The sequence below is a fragment of the Bactrocera neohumeralis genome, chromosome 5, assembly GCF_024586455.1.
Source record: "Bactrocera neohumeralis isolate Rockhampton chromosome 5, APGP_CSIRO_Bneo_wtdbg2-racon-allhic-juicebox.fasta_v2, whole genome shotgun sequence".
NCBI lineage: Eukaryota > Metazoa > Arthropoda > Insecta > Diptera > Tephritidae > Bactrocera > Bactrocera neohumeralis.
The window spans coordinates 74270015-74291828 of record NC_065922.1 but is presented as its reverse complement, the minus strand read 5'-3'; the positions used below and the strand labels follow the sequence as shown (position 1 = coordinate 74291828).

The 21814-nt window shown below is 32.7% G+C and overlaps 1 protein-coding gene and 1 long non-coding RNA gene across 2 annotated transcripts in view; one reads left to right on the top strand and one right to left on the bottom strand.

Moving 5' to 3' along the window:
• Nucleotides 1–21814, top strand: part of LOC126757896 (uncharacterized) — a 284736-nt gene that overhangs the window by 134046 nt on the left and 128876 nt on the right. Inside the window, 6 exon segments of the mRNA XM_050471796.1 lie at nucleotides 15404–15971; nucleotides 18276–18381; nucleotides 18455–18545; nucleotides 18624–19009; nucleotides 19192–20096; nucleotides 20166–20269. Coding sequence (XP_050327753.1) covers nucleotides 15907–15971; nucleotides 18276–18381; nucleotides 18455–18545; nucleotides 18624–19009; nucleotides 19192–20096; nucleotides 20166–20269 — 1657 coding nt within the window. The 5' untranslated portion in view covers nucleotides 15404–15906.
• Nucleotides 17990–21814, bottom strand: part of LOC126757899 (uncharacterized) — a 117868-nt gene continuing 114043 nt past the window's right edge. The window contains exon 3 of the long non-coding RNA XR_007666792.1: nucleotides 17990–18035. This is a non-coding gene — a long non-coding RNA (uncharacterized LOC126757899). The remainder of the gene's footprint in view (nucleotides 18036–21814) is intronic.

Sequence of the window (21814 nt, the reverse complement as noted above, 5' to 3'; positions counted from 1 at the left end):
ATTTTCTAAGATTTTTTCTGAATATTATATATAAATTTGTTATAGTTTTTATTTAAATGTTGTGCGGTAGTAGTAGTACTAAAATACATTAAAACAAAGCCAATTTCCAGTGTTTTTCTTCAATTTTTACAAATTTTTAATTAGTATTATTTTTTATAAATATTAATTTTTTTTAATTGAAACATTTTTCAAATTTTTTTGTTTGATTTTTCCAAAAATTGTTTTTATTTGATAAATTTTTAAAATTTTTTTTATTTTATAAATTTTTAAAATTTTTTTATTTTATAAATTTTAAAATTTTTTTTTTAAGTTTTTAAAAAAATTTTTTTTAAAAATGATCAATAATTAGTTAAATACCCAATATAATGTTATACAAATCATGTTTTAAATTTTATATTTAAAAAAAAGGTTTAGCAAAAAAAATTTGGAATTCATAAAAAATTTAAGAATAAATGTTCTGAATTTCTTAAATTTTATAGTATTAAAATAGAATAATTGGTATAAAAAGTTATAGTAAACAAATATATTTATATATAAAATTTAAGTTCATATTATTTTTTATTTATTTAGGTTTATTATATGTTAAAATAATAACTATAACTCTTTATTTAATTTTTTTTGTAAGTTTATATCAAAAAAATTTGATTCTGAAATCTTTACTTATTAAAATAATTTAATCGTTTATGTATAAATATATTTATTAAAATATTTAATTTAATTTTATATGATATTACACAAATTATGTTTTATTTTTTGTTTATTTTTTGATTATACATAGATTTAAATATATCATATATGAAAAGTCAATTTCGACCCGTGCTAAAAAAAACGAACTGTTGGAACTAATAACATTAATTTTAGTATCAAATATTGCTATTAGTGTTTAATTCAAGCATCTGAGAAATATTTTCTTAAATCTACACTGTTGCCAATTTTCGCTTGCATTCTTAAGTTTATAGATAAATATTTAAAATACCATGTGAAGTAATTAATAATTTATATATATCATAAGGTTTGTTGTAATTTTTAACACTTTAACAAAAAAGATGTACGGTAAAAGTTTACACTCTTGCTGATTTTCATAGCTTTAAAAACTATTTTAATAAAGCAACTTTTGTAACATTCATAAAATCATGATATCTTTTCTACTTTTTTGGAACAGATACAACAACGTTATATAATATTGAAGTAAATTTATTCACATATAAATTGTAAAACTTAATTTTATTTAATCTTTTAATCAAATATATAATTTTTCCTTATTAAAGCTAATAATTAAATATTAAAATTAAAAATATACGATAAGTTCAATTAGCTGCCATAAAGATACATTTCTCAACTAAGTTCAAATTTTTTATGAAAAAGAACAAAGTATTCCGAAATTTCATTATTAAATACTTCCAACTGAGGATTTGAAGGAAAATTTTCAACTGAGGAAAAAGGAAAATCTTATAAAACTCTTTTCTGAGAAAACTAATCTTTGAATTACATTGCACTCAAAATAGTAAACCTATATTTCCTGGTTTTAGTTTCAAGTCTAATAAAAGGTTTACCTGTGCCATTCTTTAAGTAATTTTTTATATTTAATATCTTCACTATTAACGACTCACTTACATTTATTACAAAAATGTATTTCTCACCCTACCCCTAACCTGAACCTAAGGAACCCCAACTCGCAATTAAATTACAATTTCTATCGGAAATACTTTAAAATTTATTTGCTTGCCAGTATCTTTGTTCCTTCACGCCTAACTGTATTGGCTGACCACTTACATGCACACACGCGTGAACTGCCCGCGTCGACCATTGCGGGCGCATATTCATTTAAATATTATCAGCCGGAAATCGCCAACCGCGCCAATAAAGTATCGCATCACTGACCCCGGCCACGTTATACCCGCTGGCCGCTAAGCAGAAAATGAAAAATGATGCCAAAGCTAACGGAAATTGCGGTGTAGTTTAACAGCATATAAACAAGCGGCGGAGCGGAAGTGACAGTTGCAGGCGCAAAGGCACGCAAATGATTTCGATTTTTCAAAGCAAAAAATAAATAAATATTACATACAAACAGGCGCATAGCAACAAACAAACACACACAACAATAACGAAAAGCCCAACAGTAGTAACAATAAAGTAAAAAACAAAGCGCACAAGTGACCCTTTCTCAGCGGCAGCACAATGGTCAATGGCCAACGGCATACAGTGCGTATACGCAACACGCACAAATATTTGCGTAGCTATGCATACGTGTGTGTGTGTATGTTTAAATGTGGGTACTCACGTGCTTATTTAGCGGTGCTCATGCTTGCATACGGATGTGTGCTCATGCTGTTTATTGTTCGCGCTAACATATGCTACAACAATAAGAACAACAAGGAAATTATTTTATTTTGCTTTTAATGTGACTTTTTTATTTGCCTTCCGTTTAAGCCAAAGCTAGCAAATTACTTTTTCATTGCGCGTAAATCGCAGTTAAATTAGAATTTATTTTATTTGAACTTAAACGCTGTCTTTTATGGCCGTTTTGTGTGCGTGTGGAGTGTGGATTTGCATACATCTACATACAGGAAAGGCTTTTTGCGGCTCATTGAGCTTTCATCTGTTCTAACTTTCATGAACAGGAAACTAAGCAGACTTGCAAAAGTTTTTAGGAAAAAAATGGATTAGGAAAATAAAAAATATTAAATTTGAGAAAAAAAAACTAAAATATTTTTTTATATTTTTCGACGTTTCAGGTTTATTCAAGTTTTTTCATAAAACTTACTAAAAAATAATATATAAAAAGAAAATTAAAAAAAAATTAAAGAAAAAAACAGTTCAAAAAAATTAAATTTTTTAAAATTAAATTAACTTAAAACAATCTTTTAATAAATATTAATAATTTTTAATAAATTTTTTTTTTCACATTTTTTTTATAATTTATATAATTAAATTTTCTTTTGACAAAACAAACTCAAAACTAAATTACATGAAAATTTACAATTAAATTTTTCTTTTAACTAATTAAAAAATAAATTATCATATATGAAAATTTACAGTAATCTTTGAAAAAAAAAGCCAAAAACGTGTTTATTTTCGTTGATTAATTTCTTTTTTTGTTTTACTATGTGATAAGTTTAAAAAAAAAATCTACATTTTTTTTAAATACAAAAAAAAATATTTAAAAATTTAAAAATTTTTTTTTATCAATTTCTCAAATTTTTTTTTATAAGTTTCCAAAAAAAGTTTTCTACAAACAATTTCTAATGCTAAAGTTAAAGACCTAATATAACGTCATAACAACTATATTTTAAATTTTGCTGAATTTACATTTTTTAAAAACATTTAATTACAGAAAAAATTTGAAAAATCATAAAATTCTGAAAATTCTGAAAATTCTGAACTTCTAAATTTTTTAATAATTTTATTTTTAAATAAATTTTATAGGATTTTGAAAAAAACGATTTAAACGCTGCAAAATAACAAAAACTATGCTTGATTTAACTCTGCACAATCACAACGCATCCCCCCCCTTTTCTTTGAACTTTACTTTTTGTAAAGAAATTCCCTGCCACACAACCACGCAATGTGATTTATGTGCTCATAATGGTGTGTAAATGGCAACATGTGGCAAATTAAGTTTTGAATGTTGACTATGGCAACACTTTTGTACGCAGACTTTGTATGTGTTGAAGCTACTTTCGTTGTTGCTTTTCATTTTGCTTGACCTAACTGCACTTAAATTGTGGCGCAAATGCCAACTTACAAAGTGATTTGTATTGCATGCAACATAGCATGCATACCGTGTTGCGAAATATTATTGTAAACAAATGTAGCTGGTGTGGCATGTGGCAAGCAATGAAGCGCATTGAAGTGTTTAAGTAAAAATGTTGCCGCTTGCAACGCACAGAGGGAAGGGCTTATGCACACAGTGGCAAGCACATAAATTTGCAGCAAATGTAATAGAGGATAGAAGTGGCACTTCAGCTGTGCGGTTGGTTGGCAAAGAGACTTTTCCGAAAATTTATTGCAGCAACATATTCAATTTGCATAAAAATCTTTCAGCTTTACTATAAATTTGATATGCGTAAAAGAGTTATGCAGCTAACGGAAATTATTTTTAACCCACAGTCGCCTGTGTAGCGGTCTCGAGTGTCATTTTTTGGCGCTTAAATGTAGTTAATGCAATTCTCACATTCATTGCCGTTAGCAAATCTTTTTCCAACTTGCATCACTCTCTACTCACTTTCGTTGATTTTGTGCCTTGTCGTTGTATACTTGCTACATACCTTCATTATTCTTGCAACCTATTCATTATCTGCAAACATCACATTGTTCCTTGTACCTCTCCCCACTTGCTGTCGCCGCGTGCGACTCTTATTTTGCATAATAATTTCCTTACGGATTTCCGTTCACTGACAATACTATTGTTGCTGTCCAGGTATCTATTTCAATATTTGCTAATACTCTATTTGTATGTGCGTCATGTTGCCACATTTCGCTTGCAGCAAATGCTATTATATTTAATGGAGGGAAGAGTTTATCGCCGTTAGTCTACATATTAGTTTTGTATTGCATTTAGAGTCTTTTATGAAGAGATTTCTTAAATAATTCCACAGTATCGTTATGAGGTTGACATTGTTGCCAATTTTCACTTACACGAAAATTTAGCTACTGGAGTTAATAAAGATATGACTGAGAGTAAACAATGCTTTTAGTGTTCGCTTCAAAGAACTGAGTGAGCATATACCTCAGACAATGATATACTTTTAATTTTCGCTGTTGCCAATTTTCACTCACATTCCGTAATCTATAAATTAAAATTTACTCTGAGAAGCTGCGTATTATATAGTTATTTTTATTTGTAAAAAAACTAAACGAAAACTTACACAGTTGCCGATTTGCACACATTTTTATGGGTAATATAATGGTTTATTACAGTGATGTCAATTTAACTTGAGCACCACATTTCACTTAAGTCCATATGTGATTTTATAACGAAATCAGATGGTGCAAAGTCTATACTACTAAAATCGAGGTTTGTTATTAGCTATAGAATTCGAACAATACACTATATGGACTGCTGCCAAATTTCACAATATTTTTTTAAAATAGTATACGTGTGGTTTAAGAGTTTTTAAATATTTTAAATGCATTTTTAGAGTTTGCAAATTATATAAACTTATTTCGTTTATTTAAACCACCAATATCCATAGCTGCCAATTTTCAGCTAATTTCTGGAGATCAAAGCTAATACATTTCTGAAATTTTTTACCAGCTAAATTTCTTCCGTACACAAAAAATTTCTCGTTCTACTGAATTAAATCTATGTTGGCATAGCTTATGCATAATTACCAAGCTACAGTTTGCATATGCTTTCTTATAATTCCAGCTTTTTTCCCTCATATACACAAGTATCGCTCAGCACAGCATCCATGCTGACAGCAGTTGTAAGCTCATATAAACTTATTAAAATGATATTCGATATTACGACTCTACCAGAGGCTACATATTCCCAGCAGCAGTATTTATTTGTTATCTGCTGCTACTCATTGCTTAGATAGTATCTATGGAAAATATTTGTATATTACATTTCAGAGTGTGCTCCACTCCTCTAAATTGCTCATTTTCTTCGGTATTCCAGAAATTCTTCACATATTCCACCATCAGATATCAGTATTGCTTAATTTTGCAGATATCTACAACACTACATTTACGCATTTGCCTCGACATTGTATATCGAGCTCGCTAGTTATTGGGAAAGATGCAAGATAAAAGAAAAAACTAATTTCACTACGCTTTGAGCTATGCAAAGCTGTAGCAATATTAGAGATTTAAGCAGGAAAACTAAAATAGAGTTTGAAGTGCTGTATGTTGGCTTATTTGTACATTAATATTTGCTTAGGATAGGTTGTGCGCCTAAAAGTTGGCAAACTTCAGCGAAATATATGAAATTGAAGAGTTGTTTGCATGTATATAAAATCTATAATGGTCTTATGGAATCAAGCACATGTGAAGTAGTTCAAAGGCTACAACATGCCCCGAAAAGTATGTAAACATTTAAGAAAAGGATTTAATTTAACAAAATTCTCGTTTCACATGTTTAAATAGTCAAAAAGTTTCGAATGTCAATATTATATATACATATATTGCTTTATAGTTTGCCTTGAAGTAGGTAAGTCTTGCCAGGAACATTGTGAAAGAAAATTATGAAATGAAAAAATGAAAGAAATAAAAATTTCGGGAAGAAACTAATGAAATATCTCGAGCACTAAAAATTAATTTTATTTTCTACCGAATTTAGTATTAGTTTTTATTAATTTTTTTAATATTTGCACCTAAAACTATGCCAATGTTTATATTGATATGGCTCAGCAATACACTTTGTAACTTAAACTTGCAGTTGTGTGCTTAATATAAGTTGTGGGGTTAATTTTTTAGAAGACTTTGGTAAAAAGCCAAAAAGTATGCAATGAAAAACGCATTGTTAAGTATTTAAAAGAAAATTTTGCAAAATTTGGGTGATTTATTGAGATTTGAAAGCAATTTAGCATTTATATGAAAGTAAATTGTGGTACATCGCCTAAAAGTATGCTTTAGTGAACGTATATTGAAGGATTGAAAACTCTTCATGCTTAATTTTGACAACTTATTGAGATTTGAAAGTATTTTGGAAGTTTTTACTTAAAAAAATTTATTATGCCTAAAAGTATGCTACGATTTTTTTTAAATACCATTAAATAAAAGCAAATACATAGTTTTCGTGAACTTTTCACCGCCTTAAAATTACAATGAATTTGCAATTTATGAATAACTTAGCTAAAACCTACGCTACTTCCAGCTTACGCCTACATAAGCACCATAAATACTACATATTCGGCTGATAAATTACAATTACGAACTTCTTGTACAAGTAATAGGACACTTCGGCACTAGCTTTCAGCCTGCTTTGTAATTTCGTCTATATAGATATTTCGGACATCTTCGGCGTGTGCCCACGTGCATGAAATATGAGTTGGTGGCAACAGCCTATAATTATGTTGTACATTTTCAGGTGCACAGATGCACACAAACGTCAAACATCAGCAGCTAATTAGTTTATCAAACGAAATTATGCATAAATTATGCGTACTGAGCAAGCGGAATTCGCATTAACACGCTCCGAATGTAATGTGAAGACACGCACGTAGCAATGGTGGTATTCACTGAGGTGATAGAGTGCGTTGGCCGTGAGCCAATACTTGCTAAAGTACAACATGGCTTCAATTTGACGGTGTTTTGACATATTGTGGCATATATTTTGAAGTCGACGTGGCACTGGTAAATTTTCGACTCATTTCGAATTGTGCCACAAACTTTCACTCTCCTTCACAGGCAAAACGAATACCCTTTTTGTAGCTTTCTGCGCGCTCTGCAGCACTGCTTTGCTTTTTCACAATTGTTAATTAATTTTGCGGCTGTATAACGGTATCTAACAACGCCAGTGTTTTTGTTGCGTTTTGATATTTTAATATGACAACTTAATTGGCAGCTGTCAGCAAACGTCACAGCTCGCCCCGCTAACAGCATACCAAACAATAGCCCACTAAAAGACAGCTCAAATTACACGCGACGGCACTTGAGCGTCAACCACCAAGAGGGCAACTCGTCCAGTGCGCGCCTGTGTGCCTTTGTCACAGTCATTAACTTGAAGTTGTTGCAAGCAATTGCTCTGTGGTCGGCATGTTAATTGTGTTGCAACAGCGTAGGTCTCCAAACGCGCTTCAGCTCTTAACTCCATTCGACGGACGCCCTACAGTATGCTACAGCCATACTGGCATATTGCCTAGTTTCAGGCGCGCGCTGCACCTCAACAGGCTGCAACCTTGCAAGCAATGCGCTAGTAATGCATTACATAACTGCTTGCAACAGGCGCAACAATAGCAATAACAAGCTGTTAGAAACGCACAGCAACTTGAGACCACATTTTCGTCTTCGTTGTAAAGTTTTCATTCGGCAAATTGGCGGCAAGACACTTGCTGTTGTGGAAACAAGGTGCTTGTCGCACTGAGGGGAACGGTGATTAAAGCGCATTGTACTAAGTCAACTAGTTTGTCTCGTTGAAGGGCAGTAGGCTGACGCAGCGGTCACAGACGTGTAGAAGTCTGCTGGCCGTCCTAGACACTACGTGCTTTGGGTTTATTTAGCTTCGATGGGCAGGCCAGACTCGATGCAAGACACACGCCGAGTTCTAAGCTTTTGTTAACACTGCTGCTTTGTTGAAGCGCCGCGACGCTCGCTGCTCATCATTTTCAATATAAATGTATATGTAGCTTCACCGTCTTTATCGCGAAGTGCTTTTTTACCATTCTCAGCTGTCTCTATTAGACCATGGTGCAGAGAAAGAAACAAGGCACACGACAGACGATCTTGATTCTGTTTTTTTTATATGTCAATAATTAAAGCTCTTCATACTGTCAAGATTTTAACATCAAACGCTAATCGTTTAGGAAGGTGGAGGCCAGTAGTACACCTTTCTTGAGGATTTCTTTTATACTCGAAATGATTTTTCGCTCCACAAAAGTTATCTTGTGGACTTCTTTTATATCTCAAAGTACAAAAACTTAGAAATTGAAGGCTTTTTTTCTGTTTCTTCTAACTTTTTACGCCAGTTAGCAGTTTAAATGAGCTTGCACTCTGTCCTTGAGGACCTTTAGCGATGGATATTAATTTAAGCTTTTTCGATCTTCTTTATATTCAAATATGTTTTCTGTCTCAAAAATCTGTCATTCAGACTTCTTGTATACTCCAAAACTTAACAGCTAAGGAATCGAGCTTTTTCTGTGACATCTAACTTTTTATCTCAATTTGGCAGATGAAATGATCAATATATGTATGTCATGGAGGATTTTTAGCGGTGAAGAGCTTTCTTTTGAACTTATTTTATACTCAAAGAGTTTTTGCTGTTCATGAAAGCTTTCTTCTGGATATTTTTTATGCCTTACGGTAAAAAAGCTTGGTTCTAGAAGAGTTTTTCAGTTTCTTCTATTTTTTATTCCACAACTAGCAGTCCAACTGATATTTTATCAAGTCCTTGATGGTTTTTTGCAATGGAAGTTAATTGACAAAAGCTTGCTTTTGGATTTCTTTTATGCTAAAAAAAACAAAAGCTTAGTAAGTTAGGAACATTTACTGTTCCCTCTAACTTGTTACCACAATTAGCAGACCAATTGATATTGGACTATCTCCTTGAGGGTTTCTAGAGATGAAAGTTAATTTACGAAAGCTTTCTTTCAGACTTCAGACAAACATGAAAGCTTAGTAATAGACAAGCTTCTTCTATTCAACCTTCTAAGTACACATTTATGCTGCAGACTCCATAATTTTCTTCTACCCTCAACTAAAAATTCACTCTTTTGATTTGCAGCTTGCCACTTTTATATTTTACTCCCCATTTGTTCCCTTGGAGCTGCTTTTTTGACTTGTTTTCGTTGGATTACTTTAAACGCTTGTCTCACTTAGCTGCTTAACTCAATCTCGCTCGCTTTCCACTAGCTCATTCCGTTTTTTATGCCATACCACAATGTCTGCTGCAAGCTTTTTTTTATTTTCTCCTTCCGCCCGTGCCGTCCGCTTATCATGCCATTTATCTCTTTAAATCCTTAACCGCAGAATCCACTCAATCGCATTCAACCACTATTTGTTTCGCCGTCCGTCGCTGACATTGACACACTAAGCTCCGCCAGTCGTCCGGACATACGGACAGCGAAGTAAACGGACAAGTTGGTTGGCTGGATGGACAACTGCTTTCGGCAGCAAAGCTGCATTACTCAACTTGCAACAACACACACCCAAGCCGGTCTAGCAAGCAAGGTCACGTCTATGTATGTGTCTATTTATATACACGCTCTCGGCGGAAATTTAAAGTAATACTCAGGAAATTGAAATTGAATTATGTGGATTGTTGTCACGCGTGAGCGTGAGAAAATTTGCCCAACCACGAAACAACGTTTGGAGTAGAAGAAAATATAAAACCCACATTTAAAATAAGTGCGACAGAGTTTTTTAATAATGTGCTTAAAAGCTTAACTATATTGGAGCGCCTTAAAGTATGCATTACATATCAACTTACATAAGAACAACTTGAAACACAAATGTCACTGAACGATAAACTTACATGCTGCATAAATGTATATTTGTGTATTTGAAAGTTAAAAAAAATGTACGCCGGTAAGTATGCAATTTTTTTAAGTACTTATGCTATCAAAAATATAAAAAAATGTTTACTGTTAGTATTGAAAATTATGAGGATTCGAGCAGTTTAGTTACTGCACTTACAACAATGCATTTTCATTAAAGCCCAAGGCTACATGCTCCCACATAAAACAGTTTACTGCCCACTTTTAGGGGCACAATCTATGTAAATATGTAAAATTCGCATATTATTTAATTTTCGAGCTATAAATAAGAGTACGCATTTCAAATGCTGTATTTTATAAATAAGTTTCAAAATTTTTGAATAGCAGTGCCTAAAGATAGGCAATATTTTAATAATAGATCCAACTGCTTTAAAAGGTATTATAACAACACAATCTATACTTTACGTGCACTTTTCCTGCTTAATCGAAACTAACAAATCAGATATTTTTTAAATTAATTTAATTTTTAGCATAACTTCAGGCACAGCACCAAAACCACTTCACTTTTATTGCAACAACTCGTTATAATTAGCTGTAATTTAGTATAGGTAATTTAATTAAATAGTAAATATCTTGCTGCTACACGTGTAACGAAATTAACCAAAAGTTTGCATGCAACTCGTAAAAGTATGCTATAAAATTGTATAAAACTGATTTGTCTCAGTTGCAAAGTACACAAATCATTGCTTGCAGTTATTATTACAAATAGTAGAGAACAGTGAAAGTAGTTTGGGTTTTCACGCAAATTCATTGCTGTTGCTGCTAAAAGTATGCAACACCTTTTTTAATGCTTGGAATTTAGAGTTTTTTCAGCATCTATTCAATACGACTTTTTAGTTACTTTGCAATACTGGCTTTCGGCAAAAAAGTTTTAACATAGAACTGCTTGTTATCACTTCACTGAAGCAACTAAAAGCATGCAATAGAAAAATTTTCTATAGATAGCTTATAATAGTTAAATATTTTTTTTTATTCGTGTCGAAATTACTGAAAAATTTACATAAAATAAACGCGAAATTCATGTTAAGAAATGTGTAGTGCAGTCATAAAATTTCTGGAATTAAATTTTAAAGTTTCTAATAACAAAAGGTCCGGGCTGTAGAATTCTGCAAAATGTAAATTCGTATAGTTGATAAATAAATATTTACTGAAATTTAAAGTTATGCTGATCTGTATAATGGTTGGATGTTTCAAAGTTATAAGAATATCGCCCAAAAGTATGCAGTGAAATTCATATTTGCAATAGTTCGTCCAAATGTTATGAGTTTTCGTAAATAATGGCCAAATGCTTCAAAGTTATGAAATTTAGCCTAAAAATATGCAGTGAAAATATTATATTTGCAATATTTCTGCCAAATTATGTAAGTTTTCGCGTAAATGACAGCTACATTGCAAGTAAAGCTTATTGACACCTAAAAATAGGCCTTAAAATATCTAACTTTTCCTTTTTATTACTGAAATGGAGCTCTTCAATGCAAATTTAACCTACATTTTCCGATATTAAACGAAGAAAAAACACATTGCCTGACTTCAAAAACTTCCGCTAACATTTCGCGCCAACTTTCAACATTGTCAGCACGGAAATTATAACAAGCATGTCCATGGTTAAACATGCCTCAGAATTGTGGTTGCTTTATTCATAATGTTTATCATTTCTTCCACAATTTTTTTCTCATCTCTTCTGCATTCGTTAATGGACAGCAAATTATCATTTTGCTCCAGTTGACGAGCGAAAGTAAATGTTGGTATATACACTAACCTGCAACACATAGCAAGCGCCTTGAATTATACTTCCTTGCGCATAACCTCAACGCGTCCTCACAGCACACACACGCACACAGCGTTGCTGAAAATCACTTGAAACCTCAGCGACGGCCAAGGCAACTACCACCGCCACCGCTGCCAAGTGAGACTGGCTGTTGGCTTGACTGCATTTCTGAAGCATAATGAGTAGACGCCCTTTTGTATGCTTCTTTTCATGCTTAGATACACATGCGAGTGCGCGCGTAACGGTACGCGCCTGTGTGTGTACATGTGCGTGTGTTTGTATAAGTAGGCTAAAATAACAATCGCACACATTGAAGCGAAATGGTGAACAAAAGCGCGCAGAAGGGTCTTTTCTAAAGCGCGCCAGCCGCATAAATACTCTTCGTTAGCCTACTTCACGGCGCGGCGCATTTAAGTTGGATACCTCAGTTCCGCAGTTGGCATTTTCGATTTACTTTTACTTTTATGTGCGTAAGTGGCGCGCGGGGCAAAACATGCGTACTTATACCATTTATACAAATTATATTAAATCAAATATGTTGAATTGTGTGCAGAGCGGGCTTTGTTCCCATACAATATTCAATTGTATGTGTGTTGATGTCTGCTGGCATTTGTTCTAATTTCTCAGCAGCAACCTGTTGTTTGTATTGAACGCGGTTTGAATTGGCTCATGAAGGGTGGATACTTATGCATAAGGGTGGGGCGAGATAACTGTGATGCTTGACGAACGAGCCAGGCGAGCGTGAATACTTTAAATTTATTTAAAGCTTATTTATGGGCGTTTATAAATTTGATGGAAATTTTGGGTATAAAACACGGAAAATGTTTGAATTCTCAGAGCAAACTAATTAATAAATATTCAAAGCAGCAGAATGAGTTTTTAGTTTGTTAAAAATGTGTAGCATATTTCTAGGATGCTAAGGTTAAATTTTAACAATATTCAAAATAAAATTCTTACAAATCACAATTTTAGATCCTGTAAAAAATCTAAAATCGTACATAAAATTACTAATGGAAAAATTTAATTAAAAAAATTAAATTTAAAAAAAAAATAATAAAAATAAAATACAAATTAATAAAATTAAATTAAAAAATGTATAGTTAAGTAAAAAAAAATTATTAATGTTATAAATATAATTATAAAATTACTTTGCTAAATAACATTTCAAACTAAATTATAAAAAATTAATTAATAAAAAAAAATATTAATTATTTAAAATTTAATACAAAACAATAATTAATAAAAATATAAAAAAAATTTATAAATTAGTTATAAAATTATTTTCGCAAATTTAACTTAAAACTCTTTCACAAAAATTAATTAAAAGATAACATTAAAAAATTAATTTGCTAAACTTTGACATCAAGTGGAAGCAGAAGATTTACTTAACAATATTTTAAAACAAATTATTTTTTCAGGAACATCGAAGTCTGAAAATTTAAAATTTCAAAACGAAGTGCTTTTAAATCTTTTTAAAATTTAAAATAATTTTTAGTAACTAAACAATAAAATAAAGTATAAAGATTTATAAAGAACAACTATAAAATTAAAAAAAAATAGTTTACTTTAATCGAAGTAATAATTTTTTTTATTTCATTAATTTTTTTATTAAATTAAATATAATAATTATTTTTTTATTTTGAACACTTACGAACTTTTTCCGATATTACTGAAAAATTTTGCTTAATAACTTTTGTTAATTAATTAATTAACTTTAAAATTTTAATTATTAAAGGTTTTAATTAAAATTTGTTTTTCAGTTTGTTTTTAAATTAAATTTTTGTTATAATTGTTTATTTTTTCTTAATTGATTTTTTCTATTTAGTTAACTGATTTTTCAAATTAAATTTTTTATTTCAATTTTTAAAAAAATATTAATTAATTAATTTTTTAATTAAATTTTAATTAAAATTAGTTATTTTTTCTAAATTGAATGTTTCTATTTAATTTTTCAACATAATTTTTTTATTTTAATCTTGCCAATAATAATTAATTTAAAAAATTTGAAATAATTAAAGTTTTAATTAAAATTTTTGTATTTAATTTCTTAATAAAATTTTTATTATAATTAATTATTTTTTCTAAATTGAATTTTACTCTTTAATTAACTAATTTTTAACTTCATTATTTTATTTTATTTTATTTTTTTAATTTTGCGAAAGAATTTTAAATTAATTATTAATTTATAAAATTTTTTAATTTTAATTTTAATTTTAGTTTTAATTTTAGTTTCGGTATTCTTCATTAAATTTTAATTATTTATAATTAATTATTTTTAGCTAACAAATTTTTTCATTTAATTTTTTTATTATAATTATTGTTTTCATTTTACGAGTGTGTTTACCATTATTTTTATTATTATTAAAGAAAAAAATTAAATTTTCAATTTCTAAAAAATATGTTTGTACATTATTTTATTTTTGAAATAATTTTTTGCATAAAATTTAATATTTAATATTTTTAAAATTTTTGGAAATCATTTGCAGAAATATGGTACATATTTGTTTATTTATTTATTATTATAAATATTAAAAAAAATAACTTGAAGTTTGATTAGAAATACAAAAATACTTTTTCGGGTATTAGATTATTATCATTATTATTATTATAATTATTATTATTGTTATTATTATTATTATTATAATTATTATTATTGAACATGCATTAAATGAAATATAAAAAAAAAATTTTACAATAACAAACCAAATTTTTTTTTAATTAAATCTTTAATATAATTATTTATTTTTTCTGAGTTGAATTTTTCTATTTTATGAGCTAATTTTCAATTTTATTTTTTTATTTTAATTTTTGTTTTAATTTTGCATTTTAATTAATTAATTTTTCGTTTAGAACATTATAATTAATTAAAGTTTTAATCAATTTTTTTTTGATATTAACTAATTTAATTCTTCTGTTTAATTAACTTTTTTTTCAATATCATTTTTTTTTTTTTAATTTTTTTATTAACATTTTTCAATTAATTTTTTTCTGAAAAAAAATTTAAATTCAAATCTCAATATATTTCTTGATAGCAGTCTTTGCACCCTTACAAATTGCGCAGTGTGTTTATAAGCTATATACAAGCTAGGGATATGCAGAAAAAAATGCATTTAGATAAGTATATTAAAAACAAGATTCTGAAAAAATATAGAAACGTATATTTATAAATACACAATTATGTAAGAAATAAGTTATTTTAAAAAGATAATGACATAAACAATTTAAGAGAAATATTTTTAAAACCCCTATAATTTATACTTATCTACGCATGCATATTTGTATTGAAAATTATGAAATCCAAAAATCCGCTGTACAGCCCCACCATACCCAACTATATATATATTATTGAACGCTGTGTAACTTTTTTCAGTGTACCCCCCTTTTAACCATATTATGTGATTTATGAAGAAAATATGAATTTAAATCAAAATTGTGTTCCCCTCGTAATTTTTTGTCAATTTTCTTTTCTTTTTTCCAGTTTCTCTGTGTGTAGTAGCCAACCAACTCCAAAAAAAATAGAATAAAAAAAAATATATATCCACCAAGCTAACTCAAACTATCCACATACCCATACAAAACCCACAAATCAAATATTATATCGAACCCTACATGTGTTTGTGTGTATGTGTGTTTTATATGTGAAAAGTGGTAGCATTAAACCCTTGTACGCCAACTATAACTACAACAACTATACAACAACTAAGAGCAGCAGCATAAGAAACCGGCTGCCAACACAACAACAGCGTTCGGCTTGACACAACAAAAGGTATACATTTTCAGCTAGTCGGAAACCCACAAATAAGCGCTTTCAATTTGTTTTGCATTGGCTTTTTGAGTCGCTTGTCGTTTGTTTTGTTGCCACCGCAAGTTAAGTGAAATAAATCAGTCAAAATTAGTCCGCGTTGTCAACCGACGTTGCTGTCGCTGTCGCCATCATCACCGTTGTCGCCGTTGTCATCGCCGACGCCACAACTATGCGCCATGTCAAAACTTCGGCATTACAGGTCCATAGATCAGCCCTGCGCCACGACCAACATACGCAAAAAGTTAGTCAGACTATTTGAAGTCAGTAAATTTCAAATCTTCAACAACTTTTCTGGCATTCATATAGTTTTATTTATTTATATAAAATGTAATACATTATATTAATATAATTTTATTCATTTTGCACTCTACTTCAGTCGCTAAGCTTTCGCTAAACTTCTCAGCTTTGCTATAAATTTTGCTCGAAAAAGCTTGGTAAAGCACTTTTGTATATTTCCTAAGAAGCTTTTCAGAGCTTTTTGTCTTTTTAACCTAAGCTTACACAAATCTTTGCTAAGCTTTTGCTTGCTGTACTCGTACATATATTTCCGCTCTTTGTTTGACTTCTTTTGTATATATAGGCTGTATTATAGCGCTTGTGCCATATAATTCTAATTATAAATTATAGTTTAACTTTTCATTTGAAATAGTTTTAGAAAACTTTTTTCTCATTGAAATAAACCTGCTGCTATAAACATATTTTCTTAAGAGCTTTTAACTATATCTAATACAATACTAACTATTCAACTAACTATTTGCTATAAATTTCACTATAAGAATTATATTTATGGAAGAGAACTATAAAATGTTTGTTCTTGTAGTAGTTTACTTAGCATCTTTACTTCTTATTTTGGAAACATTTATATATGTCATACGGAGAAATCAAAATTTTTGTGGTTGTGAACTTTGCTAAGAAGTTTTATTATCTAAGTTCCAAACCAAAAATGTAAATTAATGGACTTCTTAAAAAAACTGAGTATATAACCACAGCAATGACAAAATGGTTCCTAATTTTAAGGATTCCGCGTCTTCAGATAGGATTATATCTTATTGAAGCAATTGTTGCTTTACCTATTTTCATTAAGTCCAGTTGCTCCAGTGGAGAAAGTTATCGGTAAAGAGCAAACAAAAGTTATGGCACAACAAATTTGAGATACAAATTTGGGGGCTCTGATAGACGGCTTAAATCAGGAAGTAATAGTGAATATTACTGTGGTTTAAATATTTCAATCAAAACGGCTTAAGGACCAATAAATGCGGAAATTCGAACACGAATTCTTAATCCAAAAAGTTTGGTTCTTAATGGGCGCATATTTTTTGACCTAAAAATTGGAAGCAGAACCCTAAAGTGTTTTAAGTTTCGGTTAGTCATTCGATAGCGATTTGTTTGTTGGCTCGTCATAGGGCATTTTCTACATGAAAAATCTTCAACATGTTCAAAGAGAAGATTAGAATGTATATTTTTATAAAAAAAAAGATTTTCGCAGTCGAGAGACAGAGCTTCGTCCTAACAAACCCAAAAGTATTTACTTCGGAACAAGAAGATCAATTTGATATTCGAGAGACAGAGCTTCTTTCTAACAAACCCAAAGGTTTTTGCATCGAAACAAGTAGATATCAGCAATTGAACAGTCGAGAGACAAGCCCAAAGGTATTTACATCGCAAAAGGAAGATATCATCAACTTCTACAACTAAAGTAGACTGGTAGACAAGTAGAGTTCCGTCCTGACAAACCCAAAGGTTTTCGAAACAAGAAGATATCATCAATTGTACAGTCGAGAGACAAAGCTTCCTCCTAACAAACCCCAAAAAAGTTTTTACATCGAAAAAAGTAGATATCATCAATTAAAAAGCAAGAAAATTTCAGTGTCGAAGCTTCACCATTCCTTATATGATTTTCTTCAGCAACTATCAAAGTATTTCGGACCTAGTTAAGCTCAAGAATTAGACTCACTCCTCTTACTATAAGCACAAGCTGCATGTTGCCTCGGTTTATGTGTCTTTCAACATTTTCCAACTTTCAATAATTTTTTATATATTTTAAATGTAGTCTTTGAAAGTTTCTCCAAAAACTCTTACATAAATTTAAAGTTTTCGCAAAAAATTATAAAAACAAATCATATTTTCAAACTTTTCTAATTTCTCGATAAATAATTTTTTGACTACTTATTAATCACTTTTCGATAAATATATTCGATTTAAATTATTATTTTAATATTCAAATTTATATATAAACTTTTATAGTCTTTCTTCAAACTTACCTTTACCCATATAAAGCGCATGGACTGCCTTTCAAAACGTCATCCTAAATTAAAAAAGAAAAAAAGTTTTAGCCTAAAAAAATAGTCACATTCGTAGAACTAAAAAATAAAACAAATGCATGCTTTTGACTACCTGAATCATTTGAAAGTAATACACTAAAATAATATGTTCTTCGACTAATTTTGCTATTTTCTATGTAAATATATTTACAATCAAACAAACACGATTTCACCAAGCACACTTCTTTGAAATTATACAACTCTCGCTATGGTTACCGTTTCAGGACCATGACAGCGATATGCTTTGTCTGCAACCTGCCAATTTTGTCGCACCAGGTGGGCCTGGTGTGGCAGGGTGGCAATGGCTGGGACGATATGGTCAGAGAGCAGGTGAGTAATAGTCGACACCGCGCTAGAATACTTTACATTTCTCTTTAAATTTGCATGCAACACGCACTTTCAGCTGGAGGAGTCTACCATACGACAGCGTTTGGGTGGTCGACGCGACTCTGCGGCACAGATAACCACGCCCCCTAGTACATCACCGCCACCAGGTGAGCTTATACGTCGACACAAGACTTTCAATACCTTACATTTTTTTAATTTTTACACTTTCCTCTACCCCGGCATAGGTCTACAGCGTCGTCGGCGCAGCTCACTTGCGCAGCTCACCGATATTTTGCGCGAATGGAGCGGCGGAGGCGCTGCCAAGCAGCCAACACAAAGTCAACGCCAAAAGGCGCAACTCAATCGTCGCGAGACCTTAGCTGACCTGGCGCGCAGCCTACCATGGCGCACCTCTACCACCGATGCGTCGACTGGCCCCGGTGGCGGCACCACTTATATAACACCACGCAAACGTCGCGAGTCTAGCGCCGACTCGGGTATACGCAGCATGCGTTCACGTCGTGACTCGAACACGGCCGAGTTTGTGAAGCATTGGAATCGACGTGAGAGCACTGCCGCCGAGGAGCCCACTGTGGTGGTGCCGGTTGTCGTGGAGGGTCCCGGACGTAGCGTAAGTGTTCGTATGATGTGCGTTTTCTTTCAAGACTTTGCTCTTTCCTCTGCTTTCGTGCTAACCTCTACACTCCATCCTAACTTCGCACTTTTTCTTCCTCTTTCCTCTTAACTGACATTTCCCGCCCAACTACCATTTGTTGTGTGTGTGTTTTACCTTGTGCAAACGCCTAATTGCAGAGCTCGCGTCGCGGCTCGGGTGAAAGTTATCTCTCGAGTCGACGCGACAGCAACATTGGCCGTGCCACTACTCCGCCTCCGCCACCCAAGATCGGTGGCATGACCACCAAGAAACGTGATTCGTTGGCTGCACCCGATTTTCCCAACTTCCGTCAAGAGCAACGTCCTTCAACTAGTTCAGCTGGCTCTGATTCAGTACCGTTAATATCTACTACCAACTACAATCAGGTCGATTCCGCTTGTCAAGCTCTACCGCCACCAACAATCATTACCAGCTCAGTGACACCGCCGGCCACTAGTCCCACCGCACCGTTGAAGGGACGTCGCGACTCGACTACGCAGTGTGGACGCGTTAATCGTCGCGATTCTAAAGCCGGTATATCACCGGAACGTGCGCCACGCTTGCAACGTCTGCAACGGCAAGCAACTGCTTTCGATGAGAGCTGCCTGCCTGGCGGCAGTCGACGTGGCTCACAGCCGGCGCTTAGCCCCGATCCGCCGGAGGATTGCCCGGGTGCGCGCACGTCGCGACGTGATTCGCTTAGTCCGGACAGTGCATCTCGTGGCGGACGACGTGACTCACGCGCACATCTCTCACCCGATCGCAGTCACGATCGCGACGGCAGTCCACGGCGGCAGACGCTGCGACGACAGAGCTCGTCGGCTGCGCGCAGCTCACGTTCTCCCGATTCGAATAGCTGTTGCTCGTCGCGTGATCCAAGTCCTTGCTCGCGACCACCACCATTGGTGTCGGCGGAGACGAGCTCGCGACCGGCAATTCGTAGACAATCTACCACTGAAGAAATTTTGATAGCACGTGGCTTTCGTCGACAATCGACTACAGAGGAAATGATACGTTGCAGGAACTTTCGACGTCAGAGTTCGCAGAGCGATGATGTATGCCGGTGGGTATCAGAAATGACCATAACTAATGTTGAGATTTTACTGTATAAATTCTTATATTTTTTTTACAGTTATCGCGGTCGTCGCGACTCAAGCGCACAAATCATTGATGGCACCATCGGCACAATGACGGTGGAGACAACTAGTACTTTTTTCGATTCCAGCACTCAAACCGGTGAGTACACTTTAAGATTTGTATTTGAAGAAAACAATTGTAACTTTTTTGTTAAGTTAAGAGAAGGTCGGGCCTCTCATAGCAGATAAATACGATCAGGTTTACCGTCTTTCACGAAAACTATCTTAAGTTTCTTGACAAAAAGCTCAAGCTTAATAATTCTCAGTTGTGGTGATGTCTCGTCTGTCGAGGCAAGCATTTATCCAGTTGCCAGAACCCCATCAAAAGGAAGTTTGCTCATCTGATTTTTTAAGAGACAGAGTCAAGCTAAAATTTTTCGCAAACCTCCTAGGCATAAGTCAAACAACCGCTCACTTTTCTTAACCGAGAAAAAAATGAGTCGTTGCCGTCTAAGTTACTCCAGAACTAGATCTTCAACAAAATCGCATAAAAACTCCTACCTTAACTAAGAGTTATTTTTATAAGGTTTATGATTAACCAAATTACATTCTCAAGTTCTGGTCAAGGCAAGTCTGACATTGCGATTATTGCAACAAGCCTTCAGATACTCACTACAAAAATTCTAATAATTTGTTAAGAGACAGAAAAAGGTAATTTTTTTTTTTTTTTTTTTCTCGTGAGCTTGAATCGAAAGTTCAGTAACTTTTTTCACCGAGAAATTAATAAGTTTGAGGTTTCAAGTGGTTTTTAAGTCTCTCCAGAAATCAGAAAATGAAAAAAATTAATCTTTTTGACAACAAACTGCAAGTTCACCTCGTCTCTCCGACTTTCAGGCCTTCAGCTCCAAAGTACCATAGATCAAGTAGAAGCAACGTTAGTTTTGGTTAAGGACAATTCTTGGGACACTCATGGATGAACTCTCAGTTAGGTTTAGGATGCCTGTCCTTGGCTCTTAATGAAAGTTCGGAATGTAGCAGCCAGCCTTCTCTACCCTTAATTGTTTTCTTGGCAAGTTTGTACTTTTTCTCATCTACCTCCTCTCGCTCGATGAAGACATCTCCTGTTGTTCGCCATTTACTCAAAACATTTAAGTTAAAATAACAAGTGTCCTTGCAACACTGTTGCACAATCAATTAAAAAGCACAACGAGTAAGCGTCAGAACGAGAGAAAAGGAGACGCATCGTGCAACAAAAGCAAAAAAAAAAACATTCACAAAGTTGCGTTTCATACAAAAGTAATAAAACTGTTGCAAGCTTCAAAGTGCAATATGCATAAATTTACCGTTTTTTCGCTGCTCCACTCCGCTCAGTTCTCGCTCACACCTGCCACGTGCCACATGCTATTCCAATAATTTGTGCATTCGCTATTGCCACTTGTTGAGGGTATTAAATAAAGTGCGCTGCTCATTCGATGCGTATTTGTTACATGCAACAAAGCATTGCAGATGATAATGTGCGCTTCAACAGCAATGAGTGTCAATGTTAATTGCTCTGTTGCTAAGTGGTAACTGTTAATTAACGCCTTGCTTGTTTGTTTATTGTAGCAGCAATAAAGGCGCGTGTTGCAGATATATTTCCAGTTGCATGTGTGTTCGAGTTTCTGTGTGTTTGCAATTGGAAATTGCTGTATAACTGTTGTTTGCT